At 40.3% G+C, this 26,869-nt stretch overlaps 1 protein-coding gene across 1 annotated transcript; it reads left to right on the top strand.

Annotated features, from left to right (window-relative positions):
- The first annotated feature begins 359 nt into the window (after positions 1 to 359).
- On the top strand, positions 360 to 16,737 carry PRXL2C (peroxiredoxin like 2C). The gene is made up of 6 exons (XM_045882382.3): positions 360 to 689; positions 1,126 to 1,194; positions 2,089 to 2,142; positions 2,303 to 2,408; positions 6,556 to 6,687; positions 9,191 to 16,737. The coding sequence occupies exons 1-6, from the start codon at positions 480 to 482 to the stop codon at positions 9,316 to 9,318; spliced, it is 699 nt and encodes a 232-aa protein (XP_045738338.1). The 5' UTR covers positions 360 to 479; the 3' UTR covers positions 9,319 to 16,737.
- The last annotated feature ends 10,132 nt before the right edge of the window (positions 16,738 to 26,869 follow it).

The following is a 26,869-nucleotide window of genomic DNA, read 5'->3' as shown; positions in this document are numbered from 1 at the left end:
CCGGGCGGCTGGGTGTGCCCCGTCCAGTCCCCGCACAGCCCGGTCTCCCAGCACCCCGACCGAGCGCCCCGCGGGACCGAACCCCGCGCGGCTCCCTTCCTTGTGCTCCGCCCTGCGCTCCGTCCCGCCCCTCCCGGGTGGCGCCCCGCCCCATCCGCATTCTGCTCCGCCCCTCCCGGGTTGCGCCCCGCCCACATTTCGCCCCGCCCCGCCGCGACGAAGCTCGCCTCGGCCTGTAGCGACCGTTTTCTGACTCAGCCAGAGGGGCTCTGGCTCTGTGTGGCACGCAGCTCCGCCCCCTGCGTCCCGCCCCGCTCCTCCCCCTGCGTCCCGCCCCGCTCCGCCCTCCGTTCCGCCCCGCCCTGCGCCCCGTGCTCCTCCCGGATTGCCCCGCCCCGTGCGCCCAGCTCGGCCTCGACCCCGCTCGTCTAACCAGTGCGGTCCGCTTGGGCACGGTGGGCGCGAACGCGGGCAGGCAGATGCAGGGCGCTGTGGCCGAGCCCGCCCTCGCCCCGGTTACGCGGCAGGTCAGCGGCCGCGCCGCCCCAGCCGCAGTCCCGAGCGGCCCCGAGCGCGGGCAGCCCCTGGCCGCAGCGGTAGCCGAGCTGCCCGTGCTGGACGCCTCCGGGAGGCAGGTGCCGTTCGGCGCGCTGTTTCGGGAGCGTCGGGCCGTCGTAGTCTTCGTGCGGGTGAGCGCGGGCAGCGCGGGGCGGCCCGGAGTAGGGACTCTGCCGGCAGGCTGGGATGGAGGTTGCTTCTACAGCTTCGGCTGGGGGGACATCGGGTCCTTCGAAAGGCCCAAGACCCGAGAGTGCGGTCCAGCTGGGCCTGGCCCTTCCCATTGCCGTCCACTAGAGGCTTCCGGAATGCGAACAGCTCCTCTCGCTTCCTTTAATAGGAATGGAAAAACAGCCCGCCAAGCCAAGTCCATTTTCCCAGCAAAGGAGGAGGCCTAAGGGAGTGGGTGCGGCCCAGTTTTAACGCATCTCGGGCGCCCTTCGTGCCTTTTTCTACCCGCTGTGAGTGGCATTAATTAGCGTCACGCGTAACGAAGTACTTGGGTCTTTTCTGAACCCTGAGGGTATTGGTCGCTAACTTGTCCTTTTTGACGTGTTCGGATTTCAGCATTTCCTGTGTTACATTTGCAAGGAATACGTAGAAGATCTGGCCAAAATCCCCAAGAGTTTTTTACAAGTAAGTTTCCTGAGAGTGAGCAGCAGCGTGCCCTGCTTCAGGGCGACCTTGTGAAAGTCACCTGTCATTTCTAAGTAGCCCGGTGGGATGAGGTGCAGAGTACGACTCCTCTCCAGAACAGACCCTCGCAAACCCTGATTATCACCTTCCCACACATCTTCCAACACCTTCAAAAAAGAGAGAGACGTTAGAGATCTATTTCTGTCCTACTTTATTCGCTACTGCCTGCTTATAAACGTACTAACTATAATAATTTCAATGTTAGTAACCTATTTGCAAATGTTGAATGATAATGACCAAAAGCACGGATGCTAGAAATTATTAATATTTTATTTCCCTTATTTTTTTTTAATAAGAACACTCCAAATAGTTGTTCATTTAGGAAAATACTAATATATCTTAAAGGTTAAAATTTGTATTTGTTAGGATGTGCCTTCCACATTCCTGTGACAACCACATACATATGTTCTTTTCAGGCACGTATACATTTGTCCCCACGTGAGCTTTTGAGTGAAGCAATTGGGCAACCTTTGTAAAACTAAGATCTGTTTTCATCAGGCGTTATTAATTGGGATGTGAAAAAATGAAACTGATTAACCCTACTTCAATATTTTTTATTCTTTTTTAGTGTACACCTTTGGGGGGAGCATAGAGAATTTTTTTGAGACTTATTGACTACATTATTTTGAAGTTCTTAGCAAGAGATCAACTGAATTAACCGAACATTTTAGCATACATTGCTTTGCTTTGACTCACACAATTTTGCTGTTTATTCCATTCTTCTAGAAGCCTATAGATGGCATTAGAATGGAACAAAAGAGTTGGACAAGGGGAAGTTTTATAAAATATATATAATTTCTGGTAATATGTACCTGTCCCTTTTTTCTCCTAAAGGAAGCAGATGTCACCCTAATAGTGATTGGACAGTCATCCTACCATCATATCGAGGTAAATATATCAGCAATTGAGAAACTAACAAATTAAATCTATTTCAGACATAATTATTTATTTGAACCACTAAGTGTAGGTTAAGTTTGCTAAAATAAAGGTAGGTTATCATTACTTTTCTCTCATTTTTGCTTATACAAATCCAAATATCTTTTTTTAGCCTTTCTGCAAACTGACTGGGTATTCTCATGAAATCTATGTTGATCCTGAGAGAGAAATTTATAAAAAATTGGGAATGAAAAGAGGTGAAGAAATTGCCGCCTCAGGTAAGACATGACACGTCTCATCAGAAAACGCTAATGGTGCATTTGCACATTTCTGTATGTATGCATGGGAAAAGAAATGGTAAATTCATAAATCAGCCTGCTTTTTATGATTCTAGTAAGTGGGCCAGATACAGCAGACTCTCAAAGATTCTTTTCCTGGGCGTAATCACATAGACGACTATTGGCAAAGCACTAAATGAGTGAAAAAAGCAAGTTGCAGGACAGTGTTTTCGGTATGATTCTATTTTTGTGGAAATAAAAACCATTTTCATAAAGATCAGGAGTACGTGTGTGTGTGTGTGTAATAAAAAAAGTTTTAGGGGCGCCTGGGTGGCTGAGTCGTTGAGCGTCTGCCTTCAGCTCAGGTCATGATCCCAGGATCCTGGGATCGAGCCCCACATCGGGCTCCCTGCTCAGTGGGAAGCCTGCTTCTCCCTCTCCCACTCCCCCTGCGTGTGTTCCCTCTCTCGCTGTGTCTCTCTCTGTCAAATAAATAAATAAATACAATCTTTTAAAAAAAAAGGTTTTAAAAGATATTGCCATGCTTACCCCAAGGTCTGGAAGTTAGAAAAGTGGCCTTTGTATTTTTAACAATGAGTACATTTTACTTTCATAATTAAATGAAAAATAATATTGCTTGAGTCAATATATTTTCTTACCTCAACACCATGGCTTTGAATACTCTATGTTCTTTAATTGATGAAATGTTAGTTTTCATTTGAAGCCCAACTCAAAGGGGCTCTTAATAGCCCCTCCTGCAGAAGTTATTCCTTCCCTCATTGTACCTGAATAGCCCCTTGTACTTTATCATACACTCTATCAGTGCACTTAAGGTGTCCAGATAGTATAGTTAGTTGAAGAGTTTGAGGTTTTGTCTTTATGTGGTCCACATTCCCTGCCTTTAATGCGGTTCTCTGTAATTTAACAGAGCTTCGTCAGCTTTAGGTGAACTGTTTCTGTATTAAGTAGAAAGAATGGCTTCTGAAATGCCAGTTGAAAGAACTCAAACTCAAATCACTCATTCTTAACAAATATTGTTGAGCTCCTGTCTGTAATCCGCACTTTGTTGGATGCTCCCAAGAGGACAGTGATAAACAGCCCCCTGCCATCCTGAAATTCATACTCTATTCTGGGAGATAGAAGCAAACAGCTGATTACAATACAATTTAAGGGCTTGTAATAGAGAACATGTACTAGGAATACCTATGCCGGAAATACGAGGGGAGAGAAGAATCTCAGAAGGCTTTACGGAGGAGGTGTCATCTAAGCCCACTCTTAAAGGAGTTAGCTGGGTGAAGTGGGGCTGGGGAAGGGTGCTGCTGACCGAAAGCAGCACATGCAAAGGCACACAGGCATGAAAAACTGTGACTCTTGGACAAGCACAGGTCCCTGTGTCAGGCCGGAGTCTAGCCAGTTGGGGAATTGGTGTGAGCCAAGGGACAGGTTGTGGCTAATTCGGGCCGAGTCTGGGGTGACATGCCAAGGAGTTTGGATTTGTTCTGGAGGAGTGGGGGTGTCATACAAGCATTTGAAGTGATGAAGTCGTAGTCCTGTGTCCAGAGTGGATGAGTAATTGGAACTCACCAAACCAGAGCCAGTGATACGGTTGTAGTAGGTTGTAGTAATAGACTAGAAAGAAATGACAGTGGAGATGGAGAGGAGGAGATGGGTCAGGAGCTATTTATGACATAGAGTTGACATGATCCCTTTACTGATGTTTTTAAGGAAAGCAACCTAAACTTTATTAAAACTAATGATGAGCTAGCATAAACACAGAGTGTGCTCTTTCCTTTTTCTCCTTGGTATAGGAAATTGCAGTGTGTACATTGTGAGCCTTACTTCTTGGTAGACTGTTTTCTGTGTTGTAACAGTCCCAGCTGTGCAAGTTGTTTATCATTTAGCACTTTAGATCTAAACTGTGAGTTTCACCTTAGTAACACCTCATGGTTCATTGGTTCATCACACAATAAAAATACAGAATTGCAAAGAAAACAGTTGAACTCTAAACAAAATATATGCTTATAATTATTAGAGAAGGTATATTCAAATCTTTTAAACTCCTGTGACCTGTGTCAAAGTACTGTATTTCCAACCAGAAAATATTATTCTCTCATAAAATCAACTTTTAAAAGTTCCTCTCTGAAAGAGCAGAAATCTCAGAATAGTCCCACTTGAAGAGTAAGACTCTAAAAAATATAATAATACATCAAAAACTAATGATGTAATGTACGGTGATTAACATAACATAATAAAAAAATAAAAAAGATCAAAAAAATATAATAATTTTAAATTAATGGACATTTTATAAAGACAATAAGAAAATAAGGCCCTTAAATGCCAGGGAGTAATGGGTTTGTAGAAGACTAAAAAACAGGAGTTTTATACAAAAGAACTAAATTCAAATGGGCAAAATTAGGTTGTGTTTGTGGCAAAGATTGTTAAATTTTAGGTCATGGAATCTCCTTCAATTGAATTTCTGAAATTTCAGAAATATTAAATGACCCCTTCTTTGGACATGAAGAGATAGTTTGGGTTTCTGAATATTTATTTTAGACATAGAATCCTAGAAAACAGTAAAATTTAGTCTTTTACTCATGTCTCTAAGGTAATGGGCCTGTATTTGTTTCTTGGTGAGATAAATGTCCATCATAATAGAAACATGAAAGAAATAGAAGAGTCAGAGAGAGGAAGGGAAATGATAGGTACCTGGAAATACTAAGGATTCAGGCAGGCTAAAGGCAGCATAACCATCAAAATAAAAAGCCGAAGCAAGACATAAAAGGCAGGGATGGGGAAAGATAAGTTATGAGAAGGGTAAAGAGAGTGGGTCCCTTTGCTCAGAGGGAGCGGAAGTGAAGTATTAGTCCGTGTGGGAAAGGAGATGGAAAAACTGACAGCCAGGGGGAGCTGGGGAGGTGCTGGACTAGCTGCCGTCACAGACAGCTCCCCAAGTCTCAGCGGCACAGCACGGGAGAGGTTAGTTCTTCTTCTCTTCAAGATGGCATATCTATTCAGATGCCTTTCCTCCAAGCAGCAGTACAGCAGGGAGCCAGGGGGCGGGGCCCAGGCCCCTTTCACCTTGTGGCTCTGTCATTTTCATCCCGGGGCTTCCAGGAATGTAGAAGGAACATGGAGGTTTTAAGGAGCTGGCCGGGAAGTGGCCCGTATCATTCTACTCATGGGTTAGAACCTAGTCACATGGCCATAAGGAACTGCCGGGAAGACTGGAAATGTAGTTCAGCTGTGGGCCCAGAAAGAGGAAATGGGTTTTGAGGAGCATATACTGGTCTGTGCCACAGTGTCTCTTGAAAGGGAGTGTGGTTACGTATTAGTAGGTGAGAAATTAAACAGAGGATAAATGATGTATTAAAAGGGAAAGCATTAAGGGCACCTGGCTGGCTCAGTCAGTACGGCATGTGACTCTTGATCTTGGGGTTGTGAGTTGGAGCCCCATGTTGGGTATGGAGATTACTTAAAATCTTTAAAAAAAAAATGGTGGGAGAAAGCACTGTCAGTTTGAGAAGTCTGTAGTGGACATTTTTCTGTGGCAGATGATTGGGGTATATCATCACTTCTTTAAAGTAGTAGTTCTCAAGCAGGGTACATTTGGTGTTATCTGGAGACACTTTTGGTTTGTCACAACGTGGTGAAGGTACGGCAGCATCTAGTGGGTATGCAGGACAGTGATGCTGCTAACCACCCTGCGTTGCACTGGATGAAGACTTACGTGGTCCAGAATGTCAATAGGGAAAGGCTGAGAAACCTTTCTTTGGAGGAAGAAAAGACGACAAGTTGGAAGTAAGATAACACAAGAAAAAATATTTCAAGGGGGATGGGCAAAAATGGGTGAAGGGGAGTGGGAGATACAGGCTTCGGGTATGGACTGAATAAGTCACGGGGCTGAGAGGTACAGCATAGGGAATAGAGTCAGCGATTCTGTATCAGCCTCGTATGATGGCAGGTGGCAGCTGACGTGCAGTGAGCCCAGCCCACGTGCAGGGTCGCGGCATCACCACAGTCTACACCAGGGCGTGCTGGGTCAACTATACCTCAAACAAAAGAAGTTTTATAGAAGCACTAACATTATCTTCTGATATCTAATTGAATATAAAATGATGATATCTAAAGACAATTCCCAATATTTCAGGAAAGAGCCCCCATATAAAATCAAATATACTCTCAGGAAGCATTCGGAGCCTGTGGAGGGCAGTGACTGGCCCTCTTTTTGATTTTCAAGGAGACCCTGCTCAGCAAGGCGGAACCCTCATCTTAGGTCCAGGTAAGCGTCAAAGCCCAGATCCAGTGGCACACTTTTTGTGCCTTTTAGAAGTTAGGAGGCCACACAGTTTCTTCATAAAATAGATACCACGTAAAAATGGCAATTTGACATTGTAACAGTCACGATTCTGTGCTTATAGGGGTCACCTTTGTTTTCAAACGCTTCTGTGTATTTTGGTGTCTGTTTATTGGGTGTAATGTGCCCATCATTCTGTGCCTGAGTGATTTCAGGTATTTGGGATAGGAAAGTCAGCGGTACTTTGGTCAATTGTATTTGTCTATAAAACTGTTTAAAAAGTTCCTGGAAGAGGGGCGCCTGGGTGGGTCAGCCGCTTGTGCACCAGATACTTGATTCCAGCTCAGGCCGTGGTCTCAGGGTCCTGGGATTGAGCCCCGTGTCAGGCTCCATGTTCAGAGGGGAGTCTGCTTGTCTCCTTCTCCCTCTGCCCCTCCCTACCTCCCTAAAATAAATAAATAAATCTTAAAAAAAAAAAAAAGTTCATGGAAGAGAGGGGCACCTAGGTGGCTCAGTTGGTTAAGCGTCAGATGCTTGATTTTAGCTCAGGTCATGATCTCAGGGTCGTGAGATCGAGCCCTGTGTGGGCTGCACTCAACAGGGAGTTTGCTCGAGATCCTCTCTCTTTCCCTTCCCCTCTCCCCACGCTCAAGTGCTCTCTAAAATAAATAAATATTTAAAAAAAAAAAAGTTCATGGAAGTGAACATTTCCAACAAACCATCAAGCCTTTTTTTTTTTTTTCTCAACAGAAGAATCAATCCAGTTACTTATATCTAACAAGGCTAGAAGACTTGCTCAGTGTCAGAAAGCAAGTCAGCTCCAGGGACAGCTCATTCAGTAACAATTACTATAAGCCACATAGTTTTAATAGCTTTATTGATCACTTTGGGCCACCTGAAATTTCTTTGGCTCCACACTGCTAAATGGTTGAGTGTTAGATCTCTACCATGGTCAAGTATTGTAGTCAGGGACAGGCACTCACATATGACAGTGTAAATCACTAAATTGTAAATGGATTTTCTTGGTTCTTCTTCCTCTTGAAAATTGTCCACATTAGCGAGCATAGCTTCTACGAGTTATAAAATTAACATTTACTTTAATAAACTCCACATGTCTAAAAGTCTTTAGAAGGAGGCTTTTGACCAAGCATTATGGCTTTTTGGCTTTCTGCAGCTGGAGCACTTTAGCTAGCTAAAACCTGTAATTTAATCTCTCTTTCCCTCTCTTGTGAATTTATACCAGTTAGACTAGAAAAAAAGAGAAGCCCTATTTTATGAGAATGAGTCCTCTAGATTAGCCCTGAATGACCTTGAGCCATATTTTTGGATGGCTTGTTTCCATCTTCAGACCCGATTTGAGTCCCTAATCTCCATGTCTCAGCATCATTTGACCACATGTTCAGATGTGTAAGGGTGACCCAGCGCACAGAGAGCATCATTTGTGTGCCAAGTTGGGAACATAATTGAGTATGTGAAGACTATGTAAGGAGTATATTTTGATACTACCTGCTGGAAGAAATGTAGCTCCTCTAAGGGAAGAGCTGGGTATACTTATTTATAGAAACCTTTCATGGTTAAACCTATATTTCATTTTGCCTTATTTGATAATAAGCTAATTTATGATATTAAATATACAGTGATTACTGTAGATTACTGATGCCTTTTTTTTTTTTAAGATTTTATTTATTTGACAGAGAGCACAAGCAGGGGGAGTGGTGGGCAGAGGGAGAAGCAGGCTCCCCACTGAGCAAGGAGCCTGATGCAGGACTCGATCCCAGGACCCTGGGATCATGACCTGAGCCAAAGGCAGATGCTTAACCGACTGAGCCACCCAGGCGCCCAAAAACATGCCTCTTATAATATTTACTTAATCTTATGTTTTAAGTTAAAATTCTGGTCTTGAGTCCAAGAATCAAAGTAAAAAAGACCCTAGACCTATAAATTATGACTTTTTAATTTGAGCAGATAAAAGGATTGTGGACATCTAAGTGTATTGTAACTGACTGTCTCAATGCCCTGATTTTTTAGCCTCTTTTGGTCTATGATTATAATGCAGATAACCTATTAAATCAGTGTTTGGCAGTGAATTTTTTTTTTTTTGAAGCAAGTGATTTATTCCATTATTACATTTAAGAAACAGATGTGATTTTCCAGCTTGATATTTATGCTAGTTCCATATTCTGCCTGTCTGTTTGACAGGATATTTTATTTAATTACATCTAATAAAACCTAACGGAGGTTATAATTTAAGAATCTTTCCCCTTGGATCTCATAAAACATTAAGTATCACTCTTATTTAACCATAATCCATGTCATGCTTTATTACCTTAATTTAAAATTATTAGGGCATTATACAGAGAATATTATGAACTCCAGGCAATCAATTTTTCCCTTTAGACTAATTAAAAGTTGAAAAGATTCCTTGATTCTAATAAGCAATAAATCTAATGAATCTATATGCCTACCTTTGCCTTTTATTCTCTTCTAGGTAACAACATCCATTTTATACACCGTGATAAAAATAGGTTGGATCACAAACCCATCAACTCTGTTTTACAGCTTGTAGGAGTTCAGCACGTGGACTTTACAAGCAGACCTTCAGTTATCCATGTGTAATGGCATAGACTGTTGTCACTTTCAAATGGACCCTTGGGATAGGACCTGAAATGTTCAGAGTCGGGTATCCTTGTGCAGTGTCTAACTTGTTGGCGTGTCCCAGCCTTTGACGAGTTATGAAAACATGAAGAGACCATGTACCAGTCATTGCATGCTGGGAGGCATTAGTTGTCAAAAATATGATCTATATAATTCTATAGCTTTTAAAATTTTATGTGAAATACAATTTTATTTATATAAAACTTTAAAAGCTATAAAATTAGAAATACCATTCTATATTTTGCATTATGGTATATCCATTCAATGAAAGTTTCTCTTGGCCATTAAAATAATAAATTCTTTTGAAGAACATATAAATGGTAAAGGTAAGCAACTCACCAAAAAGCAGGATATCAAATTCTGTAAATAATATAATCATATTTTTTATATGTTTATATTTTTGTATGCTTAGGAAAAAATATAGGAAATAAACACCAGAATATTGCCAGTAGGTACCTCTATATGGTAGGATTACAGGTGTCTTTATTTTCTTTTCCATACTTTTCTTTATCTCCGAACTATTGTATAATGAGCATGAGTCATTTTTTTTGGCCAGGAAAAGTTCTTTAAATTTATATGAAGAATATATTCCTACATAACAAGTTCTGCAAAGTTGCATTTATATCGGCTGCTGTCCACATGTTTCTATCCTCACTGCTTTACTCAGAGGAAATATGGCAAACCAGACCTTCTGCATAGCCTGTGTCCAAGGCACCTTGTACCACACACCCACTACCCATTTCACTAGGTTTTTTGTGGGGAGGAATAAAAGGAGAAAAAAATGTTTTATGTATTTAAGATAATGTATTTAAAATATGCTTCAGTATGCTTTTTGAAAGGATTTTAAGAATTGTTTAAACTAAAAAAAAAACTTTGTAACTTAAATGTACACTGGTTTGGTTGCCAGATTGCTTTTATTTAGTGTATTGTTGTCATCTTTTATTTCTCTAGAATCTTAATAGGTTTAGTTGCAAAGAAATTCTGATGAAAAGTATGGTAAGAGCAAAATGTTGGTAATTATTAGCAAGTATATACTGCTTTGAACTTATAAATTTTTATATCAAGCATATGAGGTCACACACAAATATATTTCAAGTATCCAAATATTTTAATGTATGTTTGTGTATATATACATAAACATTTTTTAATCAATAAAAATGGAATTTCTCATGAAATTTAAAATTAAGCAATTTTGTGCTGTTTTTTATAGTAAGGAAGGACTGGTGACCCAGATCCCTTTGCTGATTTTAGACTTACAACTGCTGAATAATAGCTTACACAAAACTTTATATATTTGTAAACGTATAGTACATTTTCCTAAGATACATAAATGTTCTTTATGTAGCTTCAGGGAGATAACAGTTAAACAGTGCAGTGGTAAATTGCCGACCCAAACAAACATATTTAATACAAAAAAACTTTTTGTTGTTTAAAGATTTTATTTATTTGTTTGTTTATTTATTATTTGCGGGGGGGGAAAGGAGCAGAGGGAGAGAGACAAGTAGATTCTGCCCTGAGCACAGAGCCTGATGAGGGACTCAATCCCACAACCCCAAAATTGTGACCTGAGCAGAAATCAAGAGTTGGGTGCCTAACTGACTGAGCTACCCAGGCACCCCAATACAAAAATTATTTCTCATAGGCACTGTGAAATATATAAATGTGCTCTGTACCCAATAATGTACTAGACTCAAAATTTTGTAAAACCTTCCTACAATAAATACATAGCAATACTATTCAAAGAATACTATCTAGCACTTTTATCGTGCTAATTATTTGCCAGGTAGTATTCCAAGTGCTTAACATACATTAGCTCTATAGAATTGATATCATCATCATGCCCATTTCACAGAGAAGAAACATCTTTTTTTTAAGCTGAACTTTGAGTAAGAAAGGAAATCACCAGGGCCAAAAGCAGAAGTAGAAACAAGGCTGATGACCATGCCCTGGAGCTGTTGATTGCCCTGAGGTTTGTGCTCATCCCAGGAATGTTCCTCAGCCAACTCAAAGGCCTTGTGCAGTAGAGAGTTAAAACTAAGACCGCCACATAAAGTATGGCCTGCGACCTATGCCTGAGACCTGAGACTTCCTGGGGCTTCTAAGGCTACAACTACACCACAGGCAGATCCATCCATATTCTCACCAACTTGTTTCTATTTTTTTTTTTTAGATGTTTGTTTAAGTAATCTCTACATCCAACATGGGGCTCGAACTCACAACCTGGAGATCAAAAATTTCATGCTCTACTGACCCAGCCAGGTGCCCCTATTATTTTTTTTTTTATATATATAATGGCCATTCTAATGGGTGTGCAGTCGTATCTCACTGTAGTTTTGACAAAATTTATCAATTTTTTAAACATGTATATACAATAACCAAAGAAAAAATATGAGCAGCTGATGTTGAGTAATAATTTTTTTTAAGTAAGCTCCATGCCCAGTGGGGAGCCCCATACAGGGCTCAATCTCACAACCTTGAGATTGAGACTTGAGCCGAGATCAAGAGTCTGATGCTTAACTGAGCCACCCAGGTGCCCCTGAATAATATTTTTTTAAAAAAACAAGCATGACACCCTGGACTTTCTATGTTGTCCACCACTAAGCAGACATTAGAAATGTTTGAAGTGTTAAAGAACTGCTTTTGTAAATCGACCTGTGTTGTCCTCACTGATAACATTTTTTTAAAATGGGTCCTGTATGTTTTGATTTCTTTTAAGTTGGAAATCTTTAATGAGTTTAATGAATGGTGTGCCAAAAACTCTCATTTTGAAGCTTTTACAAATCATATAACTGGAAACAAACCTTACAAATGGGAAGACACTGAAATCTGGCTTTTTTTTTTTTAAGATTTTATTTATTTATTTATTTGACAGAGTGAGAGAGAGCACAAGCAGGGAGAGTGGCCGGCAGAGGGAGAAGTAGGCTCCCTGCTGAGCAAAGAGCCTGATGTGGGACTCGATCCCAGGACCCATGACCTGAGCCGAAGGCAGACACTTAACCAACTGAGCCACCCAGGTGTCCCTGTGGCATAAAGTTTTAAGAAGTATATATTGTTTAAGGATACCTACATATGTCTGACAGTTTTAAAGAAATGCAAGGCAGTGATAAATAGCAAATTAAGGAGAATGAATATCTTTGGGGGAATGAAGGTAGAAGTGATTAGAGTGTACAGAAATGGTGTTTGGCTAGGTTGGCAAAATTTCATTTAAGTGATGTAGTTGGGTACATGGGTATCTGTTCCATCATTCTTTGTACCTTTTGTATTCTTTTGTATATGCACACATATAAATATATCATAGCCTGTTTTGTAGATGTATTAATTGGGTTGTACCTTATATTATTGTCCAATAACTGCCTTTTCAGGATAAATATTTTACATTTATTTTTTAAGATTATTTGAGACAGAGTGATAGCAAGAGAGAGCACGCACGAGCAGTGGCGGGGGAGGTGTGGGGGGATGGGTAGGGGGAGAGGGAGAAGCAGGCTCCCCATTGAGGACTCTGGGATTATGACCTGAGCCAAAGGCAGACGCTTAACTGACTGAGCCACCTAGGTGCCCTGACTGTTTCACAATTCATACACAGAAAGTGGACAAGCAATTTTTACACCTTCAAAACATGTAGCTTTACTAAGCTGTACATTCAGTTCCCGCCTAGAACAGCCGCACAGCGGTGTCTTTCTTGTTTGGGATCTGTGCTGCAGTTCCTGCCTTACAGGGGACGTGGTCTGATAATGAGGGAGAAGATGTTTTCCAGGGCCAGTTATGTGTTAGGTATTATGGGAGATTTAAATGACAGATACAGCAGAATCTTTGCCTTTAATCATTCAGACTATATTTAAGGAGGGCAGGAAGAGTATCAGGGCAACTAACAAAATAGGTACTGAATGATAAACAGCCCTTTGCAGGGTGCAGAAAACCTTACAGTGATTTGAATGTCTTGGAGGGGAAGGCAGGAGATTGGAGTGCTCGGAGGTTTGCACGTGAATTTTTAAAAGCAGCTCACAAGAACCACAGGGTAATTAGCCTTATTCATCATGATGAGGTATTTGATCAAAGCTCTTATGGAAGTAAAACTTGTTTCTAGAAAATTATTTTTAATCTTACGCCAGTCTTCTTATATGCCATTTTTAAAAATAGGTAAGCACTCAGAGTATTTTTAAGATTTCTTTAGAAATCATTCCAGCTCTGTTATTTAACTTTACTCTGAGAGCAGCCTCTAATCACTGACATTTCCAGACGTTGACTCCTAAAGACTTAAAATGCCACATGTGAATGTATTTACTAACTTGATATAAATAAAGAATAGCTTCAAAATTCCAAGAACATGCATACATCTCTCATAAGCACAACATTCATCATTCTGCTTAAACCAGTATACTTTCCTCTCCATTTTTCTAGACTAAAAGCTTATATTTTGATATTTTGTTGCCCATGTCCGTATTGGCAAGTATGAGGGCCTCCTGTGAATTAATGCTGTGTGCCACACAAGAGGAAAATAAAGCAAAAGAAAATGCTTTCAAAAATGTATTGGAGGATTAACAAGTCAGGAAACAACAGATGTTGGTGAGGATGCAGAGAAAGGGAAATCCTCTTACACTGTTGGTGGGAATGCAAGCTGGTGCAGCCACTCTGGAAAACAGTATGGAGGCTTCTCAAAAAGTTGAAAATAGAACTACCCTATGACACAGCAATTGCACAACTAGTTATTTATCCAAATGATACAAAAACAGTGATTCGAAGGGGCACATGCACCCCGATGTTTATAGCAGCACTATCCATAATAGCCAAACTATGGAAAGAGCCTAAATGTCCATTGACTGATGAATGGATAAAAAAGTGGTGGTATCTATACACAACGGAATCTTACTCAGCCATCAAAAAGTATGAAATCTTGCCATTTGCAACAACATGAATGGAGCTAGACAGTATAATGCTAAGTGAATAAGTCAATCAGAGAAAGACATACCATATGATCTCGCTCATATGTGGAATTTAAGAAACAAAACAGATGAACATAGCGGAAGGGAAGGAAAAATAAGATAAAAACAAAGAGGGAGGCAAACCATAAGAGACATTTTTTTTAAGATTTTATTTATTTATTTGACAGAGAGAGAGAGCACAAGCAGGGGGAGCAGCAAGCAGAGGGAGAAGGAGAAGCAGGCTCCCTGTGGTGGAGCAGGGAGCCCGATGCGGGGCTCGATCCCAGGACCCTGGGATCATGACCTGGGCCGAAGGCAGACGCTTAACTGACTGAGCCACCCAGGCGCCCCAAGAGACTCTTAACTAAGGAACAAACTGAGGGTTGCTGGAGTGGAGGTGGGTGGGGTGTGGGGTAAATGGGTGATGGGCATTAAGGAGGGCCTTTGTTATAATGAGCACTGGGTGTTATATACAAGTGATGAATCACATTCTACCCCTGAAACTACTGCACAAACAAGCAAAAAAACCAACCAAACAAAAAGTATTGGAGGGGCACCTGGCCAGCTTGTCAGTAGAGCATGTGACTCTTGATCTCAAGGTTATAAGTTTGAAACTCATGTTGGATGTAGAGATTACTTAAAAACAAAATTGAAAAAAAATAATAAAAAATATATTGGAGGCATTTTTCCAAAGACAAACAGATGGACAACGGGTATATGATGAGATGATCAACATCACTGATCATCAGGGAGATGCAAATCAAAACCACAATCAGGTATCACCTCACCCCTGTCAGAACAGCTAAAATAAAAAAGATAATAACAAGTGTTGTTGGCAAGGATGTGGAGAAAAGGGAACTCTCAAGTACTGTTGGTGAGAACATAATTGGTGTAGCTACTATGGAAAACAGTATGGAGGTTCTTCAAAAAATTGAAAGTAGAGCTACAATAAGATCCAGCAATTGCACTTATGAATATTTATCCAAAAAAATGAAAACATAAACTCAAAAAGATATCTGCACCTTCATGCACACTGCAGCATTATTTACAATAATCAGGACATGGGAGCAACCTAAGTATCCATCAAAGGATGAATGGATAAAGAAAATGCATATATGTGTGTGTATATATACATATACATATACATGCACACACACAATGGAATATTACTTAGCCATAAGAAGAAAGAAATCTTGCCATTTGCTGTTGAGGGCATTAAACTAAATGAAATAAGTTAGATAAAAAAAGATAAATACTGCATTCTCTCACTTATACGTAGAATCTAAAAACAAAACAAAACCAAGTTGATGAATACAGAGAGTAGACAGTTGGTTGCCTGTGGCATGGGTAGGCAAAATGGGTGAAGTGGGTCAAAAAGTACAATTTCCAGTTTTAAAATAAGTAAGTCATGGGAATGTAATGTACAGCATGATGACTCTAGTTAATAATACCTTACTGTGGGGCACCTGGGTGGCTCAGTCTTTTGAGTGCCCAACTCTTGATTTTGGCTCAGGTCATGATCTTGGTCATGGGATCGAGCCCCATGTCAATTCCATGCTCAGTGTGGAGTCTGCTTGTCCCTCTCCCTGCCCCTCTGCTCTCCCTCCACCCCTTCCTACCACTCTTTCGCTCTCTCTAAAATAATAAATAAAATCTTTAAATAATACCTTACTAGGGCGCCTGGGTGGCTCAGTTGGTTAAGCAACTGCCTTCGGCTCAGGTCATGATCCTGGAGTCCCGGGATTGAGTCCCACATTGGGCTCCCTGTTCAGCAGGGGGTCTGCTTCTCCCTCTGACCCTCTTCCCTCTCGTGCTCTGTCTCTCATTCTCTCTCTCTCTCAAATAAATAAATAAAATCTTAAAAATAAATAAATAAATAAATAATACCTTACTGCATATTTTTTTTAGAGAAGGGGGAGGGGCAGAAGGAGAGGGAGAGAGAGAATCGCAGGCTCCACACCCAGTGCAGAGCCCAATGAGGGGCTGGACGTGGGGCTCCACGTGGAGCTTGATTCTCCGTCTCACAACCCTGAGATCATGACCCAAGCTGCAATCAGGAGGTGCCACTTAACCAACTGAGCCACCCAGGCACCCCACCTTACTGAATATGTGACAGTAGCTGAGAGTGGATCTTGAACATTCTCATTACAAGAAAGACAAATTTTGTAACTATGTATGGTGACAGATGTTAACTGGACTTATTGTGGTGATCATTTTGCAATATATACAAATATCAAATCATTGTATTGTACACCTGAAACTAATATGTTATATCAATTATACCTCCATAAAAAAACATTGGAAACAATGATCCATGTTATGTTGTGTAATTAGGAAAATAAAATATTGTACTAGAACCATTCTGGCAGAGAGACCTGTGACCAAGGAGAAACAATTTAAGCATAAGCTACTTTCTTAAGGAAAGAAAAGGTATTCATTTACTAATGTTGATAAGTTATTCTCTTTTTTAAAAAAAGATTTTATTTGTGAGAGAGAGAGAGAGAGAGAATGAGAGAGAGAGAAGGAGCAGGGGGAAGGGCAAAGGGAGAGGAAGAGAGAGCAGGGAGCCCGATGCTGGGCTCGATCCTGGGACTCCAGGATTATGACCTGAGCCGAAGCCAGACGCTTAACTGACTGAGCCACCCAAGCGCCCCTGTTAAGAAATTATTCTAATATTGACTCCGAATGTATATGCTGCAGTGTAATCAAACACATCTCCATTAAAAATTATCAAACTCATTCTGTAAGTTTTCTTATGTCATTTTAAGATATAAAGGTTAACCACTCACAGGGTATATAACAACAGATGTGAGCTTGTATATGCAGAGACTATACCTATATACAAAAATATTGAATTTTGAGCCAGGTGGATGTATTATCTATTTAATAAAAAGTTATTTTGTAAGTAATAATCAAATTGTCATTGCATTACCTTGTCTATATTAGTTGATACTTACAGAAGACTCAGCTAAAAACGGAGTGCAGCAAAGAATATCAACCTCATTGTTTTATAATGCCAGTTCTCATGTTCTCTTGAACAATACTATTTTCTGTTTCCCACACAGAAAGCAGATATGCTCACACTGGTAATCGGGCAAATGTAAAGTGAATCAATGAGATGGGTAGAGTGTGTGACTCTTGATCTCAGGGCTGTGAGTTCGAGTCTCCACGTTGGGTGTAGAGATTACTTAAAAAAAAAAAAATGCTATTTAAACACAAAACAAAAACAGCATTGAGCTGCAATCTCCCTACCATGTGAGAGGGGGTTACAGAGTTAGTGCTGCCAGGGGCACAGGTCAGGGTGGGAAGCTAAGGTGGTCAGAGAAGTTAGTACTTGAATAGTTGTGAAAAAGAGTAAGAACTAGCCACACAGAAAAGTGGTGGTAAGGGCCTCCAGAAAGAGGGCACAGAAAGTGCCAGAGTAGAGAGGAGCACGGCACTCTGGGGACTCTGGGAGGGTATGTGGCTGAGCACGCAAGCAGGGAAGGAATCGCAGGAGAAGTTGTAGATGAGGCCAGAGTCAGGTCTCAGAGGCCTTTTTAAATATTTGATCCCAGTGAAGAGAGCCAGACCTTCCTGAAGGAATAACTGATTCCAGGGCAGGGGCAGGGGGAGGACAAGTTAAACCCGGAACATCTTGTGCCAGAAAGTAAGAAAACACTAAACAATTGATGGGGACATGTCAGTGGGACACAGAAACTAACATGAAGTGCCATCCACTAGTCAAGGTGGGGACAATTTGATCAAAATATATAATGACACTACGGGATTTATAGAAAACAAGAAATGAATAATCCATAATCCACCCATCCATATGCACACATACATATGTACACACATACATACAAAAAAAAGCAGCTCCCCTTTCCAAAGAATGCCAATTAATAAATGTAGAGCATAATTAGAAAGTCACTAGTCTGTACCATTATAGTAATTGGTTCAGAATCATCAGTGTGTACTAAATCACTGGGTGGAAGTTTGTGGTCTTAAAGTATCTCCCCACAAATTATTAATTACAAAGGGAAAAGTTATACCTTTATCGTGGAAAAAACTGGCAGGTAACACCTTAATGAACCCAGTGATCAAAGTTCATAATTACCCAGAATAAGGCAAACTGTCATCCTGGGCCTCCTAACCTGATACATCGAGAATGCACCATCAGGGTAGAAAACTGCAAAAATGCACATCCTCAGGCTAGCTGTTAGGAAAAGGACTGTTTCCTGGGTCAAGGAAAAAAATGCTAAAAAGGACATTATTAGGACAATTGGTGAATTGTGAAGATGGACTAAATATTTGATAATTGTACTGTAGGAATGTTAAATTTCCTGAATTTGACAATAACATTATGGTTATGTAGGAAAATGTTCCTGTTCTTAGGAGATAGAGGTCATGATATCTGTAATATTCTCTCAAGTGGTTCAGACAGTAAGCTTTTCTCCCTAAATTAACTTATAGGTTTGAAATTTTCAAACTAAACTAAAATAATAATAATGATGACTCTCACAGAAATGTGTACGATGGTCCAGAAAATAAATTCAAGACTCTCTAAATGGGGCAGGGAGCTGTTAGAACATTTTAGTTGATAAAATGATATGATTAGATTTGCCATTTTGAAAGTTACTATGGAGCAGTGTGGAGCATGGTCCAGGAAATGGACATGCTGGCCAAAGGCCAAGTTTGACCTGCAAACTCTTCACTTCTAAATACATTGTACTGTTATTTTGGCAGCTAGATTGAAGTCAGAAACGTTCTTTTTTATATAATATTTAGTAGTTCATAAGCTAAAAGGATTAATAGATTAAATGTGAAAACATAATTGCTTTTCTTTCCATAAATATTATTAAATGACAATTCATTTTTTTTTTTAAAGATTTTATTTATTCGTTTGACAGAGAGAGAGACAGCACAAACAGGGGGAGCCGGCAGGCAGAGGGAGAGGGAGAAACAGGCTCCCGGCTGAGCAGGGATCCCGACGTGGGGCTCGATCCCAGGACCGCGGGATCATGACCTGAGCTGAAGGCAGATGCTGAACTGACTGAGCCACCCAGGCACCCCGACAATTCACTTTTATGGACAATTTCTAGAAGCTGACTGCCTATATTATGGGTCATTTCTGCTTTCTGTTTTTGTCTTTTGCATAGCCCCTAACCTTGGATAAGACAATTCACTGCTCACTTGAATCTGCATTTAAAAATGAAATTATGGGTGCCTGGGTAGTGCAGTCAGTTAAGCATAGGACTCTTGGTTTCCGCTCAGGTCATGATCTCAGGGTCCTGATCTCAGGGTCATGAGATCGAGCCCTGCGTTGCATGGAGTTGGCCTGAGACTCTCTCTCCTCCTCCCTCTCTACCCGCCTCTCTCAAATAAATAAATAAATCTTTCAAAAAATGAAATTAATAGAGAATCCAACTTAATTTGTCCATTTGTGCTCTGGTATCATTGAAGAAGGAAAAAAAAGATGTAAAAACCTCCCACCAAATAAGAATATGTATTTTACTCTTTCCTGTCCTCTCTATTCCTATGGAAAATAGTGGGTGGGAGGGAGAAAAAAGACTGGGCTAGGATCTCCTCATAGACAAGACAATTTGTAACAAAAAGACAGAAAAATCACCCGATATATTAGAATTGCTGGCTAGTGCTCTTCCAAAGTCTTTGCAGGGAATATTCTGCCAGCCACAACAGGAGATAAAGAATAAATTGCTTTTACACTTCTACAGCTACAGAAGTGACTTGAAATTGATGCCTTTAATTTACTTCTAACTGTGTGGATAAGGGCAGAGTCAGACAAGGGATGTCTTTCTTGTCCTGCAACAATTGGAAAGACAAATGTGTGTAGTGAAGGTGGAGGCTATTAGCTACTTCACATTATCTGATTATCTCTGCTGATTACTACCCGCAGCACGCTCACTTCTACCACTCTGGAGCCCCAATGGGAGGTCTGGTGGAGTGGGGCCGGCAGCTAGGGCCAAATGCAGGCACAACTTGGGTCTGCAGCGAATTTTGTACCTCAGTGCTGTCTGAGGAAGAGGACCAAGATCCCAGCCAGGAGAGCCTGTCCCACTCAATCAGGGTGAGTGGGAGGGAAGATACAGAAGCTGAGGTATGGTGCCAAAGGGGTGTCAGAGGTGGAGATGGAGGGCAGCAAGGAGGGACAAAGGAAGGGTGGCAGATGGATTGGAATGGCAAGGGGGATGGTCTGGACATGGGCTTAGCATAGGGAATCATGCTTACATTTCATGAATGGTATTTCTGTAAGGACCACTGATTCTGTATCTTGTTTTGGGTGGTGGTTACACAGGTATATATAACTTTAAAACTCACTGAACTAACATCCAGATCTTTGCTTTTATTGCATGTTAATTATATCTCATTTTTTTAAAAAGCCCATTGGAAGTAAATACAGCAGGAAATCACAATCTTATGGTGCCCCTAGAGCTTACTGTGAACATAAGGTTAATAAATCCTCATAAGAGCCTCCTTGATACTTACAAAAATGAGGTGATGAGAGACCACACTGCCCCAAACTCCAGACTAAAATAGTTTCATTTCAAAGTTCTGTTGGGCCTTGGTGTAAATGAAAGTGTCCCTGATGTAGTGGATTCTGCTTTGGTTAGGCAGTAATAGGTGTAATTTCTTTTGCCCCAGTAGGCCTCTGGGCATTATAAGCCAGAGGAGGAACTGAAATTAGTCAGGACAGTAATTTAAAATACTATCTCCCTTGTGAACAAAAGAAGCTGAGAAGTCTATATTTAATGAAAAATGTTTGCATTCCTATGGATTTAGGCTATACCTTCTTCCAATAACAGTGGTAGGATCAAAGCACAATACACAAAGTCATGCTCATAATATACCTATGGTGGTTTACTTATTGAAGTAAGAAAGGACTTAAATAAATTCAAAGATATACCTTTTCCTTTAAAGAAAATTAACATTTTAAGAAATTCCTGGGGCGCCTGAGTGACTCGGTTAGGCTTCTGCCTTTGCTTTGGGTCATGACCCCGGAGTCCCGGGATTGAGCCCAGCACCAGGCTCCCTGCTCAGTGGGGAGTCTGCTTCTCCCTCTCCCTCTGCCCCTTCCCCCTGCTCATGCTCTATCTCAAATAAATTGGAAAAAAAAAAATTCCTATTAAAGAAATTCAGTATTCTAACTATGTCAATTTTCTTCAAGTTAATCTAGAAATTGAATACTATCCTAGGCAAAAATCACAGAAAGAATTTTAAAATATGGAAGAATATAGGGGCACCTAGCTGGCTCAGTGGGTAGAGCATGTGACTCTTGATCATGGGGTTGTAAGTTTGAACCCACGTTGAGTGTAGAGATTATTTAAAAATAGTCTTTAAATATGTAAGAATATAGAGAAAAATTGACTTTGATTATGAAAATTTTCAAACATAAAAAAGTGGAAAGAATGAAAAAATAAATAACCATTACCTGGATTCAACAATTTTTTTTTTCTGGATTCAACAATTCTTAATGCTCTGCCACAGTTGTTTCATAGGTAGATAGATACACAGGCAAATGGATAGATAGAATGAGATAAAGAATACATGTTTACTGAACCATTTTAAAGTATTACACTCTAATACTTTATCCATAAATTCTTCAGTATGAATTTTCATAGATATTATCAGTTGGCTTGGGCTGCTAAAACAAAGTATCATAGACTTGGAGGTTTTTTGTTTTTTGGTTTTTTTAAGATTTTAATTTTAAGTAATCTCTACACCCAACATGGGGCTCAAACTTACTACCCTGAAATCAGGAGTCACATGCTCTACTGCCTGAGCCAGCCAGGTGACCCAAGACTGGGTGGTTTAAACAAGAGACATTTATTTCTCACAGTTTTGGAGCCTGGGGAGTCCAGGATCAAGGCGCTGGCTGATTTGGTTCCTGGGGAGGACTTTGTTCCTGGCTTGCAGATGGCCACCTTCTAGCTGTGTCCTCATATGGTAGAGAGAGAACTATCTCTTTTCTCTTTTCTACTTCTTATAGGAGTGATAATCAAAATATGAAGGCCACACCCTCTTGACCTCATCTAAACCTAATTACCCCTCAAAGGTCCATCCCCAAAACACCATCACATTGGAGATTAAGACTTCAACATATGAATTGGGCCGGGGAAGTGGGGGGAGGGGAGAAATTCAGTCCATAGCACTAGAATAAGTCCATTCTTCTACATAATTGCATTATTATCATACCCCAATTAACAATATTTCCCTAATATCACATAATGCCCAATCCATATTCAAATGGTCACCAGTTGTCCTAAACATACCACTTATAGCTGGTTTGTTCAGACCAGAGACTACACATTGCATTTGATTTTATGCCTCTTAATGCTCTTTTCACTTACCACAGGTCTCCTCATCCACTTGACCTGTTTTTTCCCATGACATTTACTTGTTGAAGAGACAGACTTTGTAAAAGGTCCACATGTTAGATTGTTTTCTTATAAGTCATTTAACTTATTCCCCCCACCCCCTATATTTCCTGTAAACTGAAGTCAGATCTCAAGACTTGATTGGGTAAACATTTTTGGCTCTAATATTTTATCGGTGACACTGTGTTCATCAAGAAGCACACAATCAAGCCCTGCATTGAGCCCCATGTGGGGCTCTGCGCTCAATTTAGGAAAGAAAAATAGTAAGGAGGAAATTACCCATTGGACATCAAACCGTAATACTATAAAGCTACTGTAATCTAAACAGTGTGCAGAGATATAGGAATAGGCTAATATTAATAGAAAATTAATATTAATAAAAAGATTACTCAAAAAGCAAAGAGACTAGAATCAGGCCATAGTATATATAAGAACTGTACATATATATGGGTAGCAGTTCAAATTAATGGGGAAAAGATAGGTTATGTGATAAAAAGGGAAAAGGATAGATCCTTACTTTATTCTATATTTCCAAATAAATTCCAGGTAGATTAAAGAGCTAAATATAATAACATCTCTAAAAGAAATAGAAAATAAAGAATACTTTTAAAATACTGGGACAAGAAAAATAAGATATAACACTTAGAAACCTTAAAAAAGGACTGGTAAGGGGTGCTGGGCTGGCTCAGTCAGTGGAGTGTGTGACTCTTGATCTTGTGGCTGTGAGTTTAAGCCCCACGTTGGGTGGAGAGATTACTTAAAAATAAAATCTTAGGAAAAAAATCTTAAAAAAAAAGGACTGGTAAAATTGATCAGACATTAAAACACATAAAACTAGGGGCACCTGGGTGGCTCAGTTGGTTAAGTGTCTGCCTTGGGCTCGGGTCATGATCCCGGGGTCCTGGGATTGAGCCCCGCGTCGGGCTCTCTGCTCAGTGGAGTCTGCTTCTCCCTCTCCCTCTGCCTGCCGCTCCCCCTGCTTGTGCTGTCTCTCTCCGTCAAATAAATAAATAAAATCTTTAAAAAAAAATAATACACATAAAACTTCTGTAGCAACATGAATATAGTAATATGACAAAGATTAAGTAATTATCAGCAAAGATTGAAGAGCTGATATCCATAATATATAAACAGCTCCCACCAATCTAAAAGAAAACAGATGGAGAAATGAACAAAGGACATGATAAGAAATTCTTAGAAAATATACTGAGCACTTTATAACATGCTCAGCTTTACTAGTGATCAGAGAAATGCAATGAAAATTACAGTAAACTATTACTTTTTATTCTCAAACTTAAAAATATTGGTTCTATCTAGTGATTTCAAGGGTGTACAAAAAACAGGTACTCTAAGATATTGTTAGTGTCCATCAAAATTTAAAAAGTGGATACTCTCCGATCCAGCAATTCCACCTCCTGTCGATATACATGTTAGGATATTCAATGCAGGACTGTTTGTAATAGTGCGCCCCCCCCAATACAACCTAAGTGTCCATCCATAGGAAAATAAATTATGGAAAACATACAAGGGAAATCCATGCAGCCATTAGAGTGAATGAAGTTGGCTATAAGGACTGAAAAGGGAAATGTTCAGGATGCAGTATTAAGTAAAAAAAACAAAAAACAAAACCCACTTCACAGAATATGCACACTATGAAACAATTTACTTAAATAAATCTTTTAAATCTAAATACAGACTTTTTTTTTTAGATTTTATTTATTTGAGAGAGAGAGAAAGCAAGAGACAGAGCATGAGTGAGGAGAGGGGCAGAGGGTGAGGAAGAGGGAGAAACAGACTCCCCACTGAGCAGGGAGCCCAAGGAACACAGGGCTCAATCCGAGGATCCTGGGATCATGACCCGAGCCAAAGGCAGATGCTTAACCAACTGAGCTACCCAGGCATCCCTAAATGCAGACTGTTAAAGGTGGTTATCTATGAGGGTAGGATTGGGGTATGAGGGTGAAGGAGAACTTTTTTGGTACATGTTTATATATATATATATATATATATATATATATATATATACACACATATATATATTTAATTTATGTTTCTAAAAAATACAATCACACATTCATGCATTATTTGGTCATTTGGGATAAAAACAAAGAAAAAGAAAAATACCTCACTCAAGAATCTTTGAGGTAAAAAGCCACTATCACAAAGTTATACCTACATTTAAGAAGCTACCTACTAAGGAGGATGAGCATGTTCATTCATTCAGTCTTAGAAACATTTAGCCAAGGAGAGCATGCTGATCCTCATGTATCCTTTTCCATTTCTCCCAGGTTACTAAATTCTACTCTACTGATACACTAAGTATCTGACAATAAGTCAAATGTGTGTTAGCATTTTTCAAAAGGTGAAGTGAGAGAGAGCTGGGTGCTGCTCGCTCAGTGCCCCAGGCATAGGCCTAGGCTTTGGGGTGTAAGCACTCTTAGTCATTCTCTAATCTCAAGACTCAATATAACCAGAATCCTCACCATTCTCTAGCCCCTTCCACCCCACCATTCCATTATTATAATTATTGTTGTTGTTTGTGTGGGAGGAAGTGTACATAACCCAAAACCACCAAATTAACATCAGGAATATTGTTTTAAAAATCTACATTGTTATGGGATACCTGGCTGGTTAAGTGTCTGCCTTCGGCTGGGGTCATGATACCAGGGTCCTAGGATCGAGTCCCACATCGGGCTCCTTGCCCCACAGGGAGCCTGCTTCTCCCTCTGCTTGCCGTTCCTCCTGCTGTGCGTGCGCTCTCTCTCTCCCTCTCTCTGACAAATAAATTAAAAAATATCTTAAAAAAAAGAAACTACAATGTTAGCATGTGGTCTGAGGTCCAAAAAAAAAAAAAACCAATCAAACTGTATGACATTTACACAACTATACAGGTTACTTCAGAAATGGACCTATAAGGAAAGATCCATTCAAACTCTGTCCTTAACCTGTGAAGAATGGTGCTGGCCCCAAGAAAGAGCCACTGCAGGACTTGGGATAACTGCCATGACCTGTCAAATGAGGGATTCCTCACCTACAAAATAAAAACAATAATATTTAACAGGGCATTTGTGTGAAGCTCCTATCACTGTGTACAGCATGTGGTGGTAGCTTAATAAACATCCATTTTCTCCCCTTTTTACAATTCTAAGAGATTTTCCGTCTCAGGGTCAGGAACATGGGGGATTTCAGATTAATGCTGAGAATACCAGAATATCCAATGAAATAAAACCAACTTTTTTTTTAAAAGTAATCTCTACATCTAACATGGGGCTTGAACTTATAACCCTGAGATCAAGAATTGCATGCTCTACAGACTGAGCCAGCCATGTGCCCCCAAACCAACTTTAAAAAAAAAAATGCTAGTGAAGATTTTAGTGTGTGTCCATTTTCCCATATACCTGCCACCTAAACCCTCTAGCTTTATGGGAATTTGACCTTATACAAATTACTTTTTTTTTTAAAGATTTTATTTATTTATTTGACAGATAAAGACACAGCGTGAGAGGGAACACAAGCAGGGGGAGTGGGAGAGGGAGAAGCAGGCTTCCCGCGGAGCAGGGAGCCTGATGCGGGGCTCCATCCCAGGACCCTGGGATCAAAACCTGAGCCAAAGGCAGACAGACGCTTAACAACTGAGCCACCTGGGCGCCCCTACAAATTATTTATTTTCATATCATTAAGCTATAATTTACTTATAATTTGAAATTGAAACAGTATCATTTAAAAAATTTTTTTAAGATTTTAAGTTTTTTTTTTTTAAGATTTTATTTATTTTTTTGACAGAGAGATAGAGAGCACAAGTAGGCAAAGAGGCAGGCAGAGGGAGAGGGAGAAGCCAGCTCCCTGCTGAGCAGGGAGGCCTATGTGGGCCTACATCCCAGGACCTGGAGATCATGACCTGAGCCAAAGGCAGACGCTTAACCATCTGAGCCACCAAGGCACCCTGAGAAGCTTCAAAATTTTAACATAATGTATCTATGGACCAGTTTCTACTAATTTTAAGGTAAGATTTCAAACTTTCAGAGTGTGACTTATCTGAAATATACATACCAGAAAATGTTCCAAAAAAAGTAAATGTTCCATAATTGTATTCTTTTCAGGGTGAATTTACCTAGGAGAAAGGAGTATTTTAGAGAACTCCTTCCCTTCTTTTTTTTGCTTTTCACTGTGCTGCCCATAATGTTGAGGATTACAACCAGATGCATCTGTTCTCTA

This window comes from Mirounga angustirostris, unplaced genomic scaffold, assembly GCF_029215605.1.
Source record: "Mirounga angustirostris isolate CCGP_5_RB_7025 unplaced genomic scaffold, mMirAng1.0.hap1 SCAF_15, whole genome shotgun sequence".
NCBI classification, from domain to species: Eukaryota; Metazoa; Chordata; class Mammalia; order Carnivora; family Phocidae; genus Mirounga; species Mirounga angustirostris.
This window is presented reverse-complemented; position numbering and strand designations above follow the sequence as displayed.

Coding starts and splice junctions, on each gene's coding strand:
- PRXL2C (XM_045882382.3), top strand. CDS start 480: ATGCAGGGCGCTGTGGCCGAGCCCGCCCTCGCCCCGGTTACGCGGCAG. Junction 2,409..6,555: donor TGAAGAAATTGCCGCCTCAG/GTAAGACATGAC, acceptor CCAATATTTCAG/GAAAGAGCCCCCATATAAAA. Junction 6,688..9,190: donor AACCCTCATCTTAGGTCCAG/GTAAGCGTCAAA, acceptor ATTCTCTTCTAG/GTAACAACATCCATTTTATA.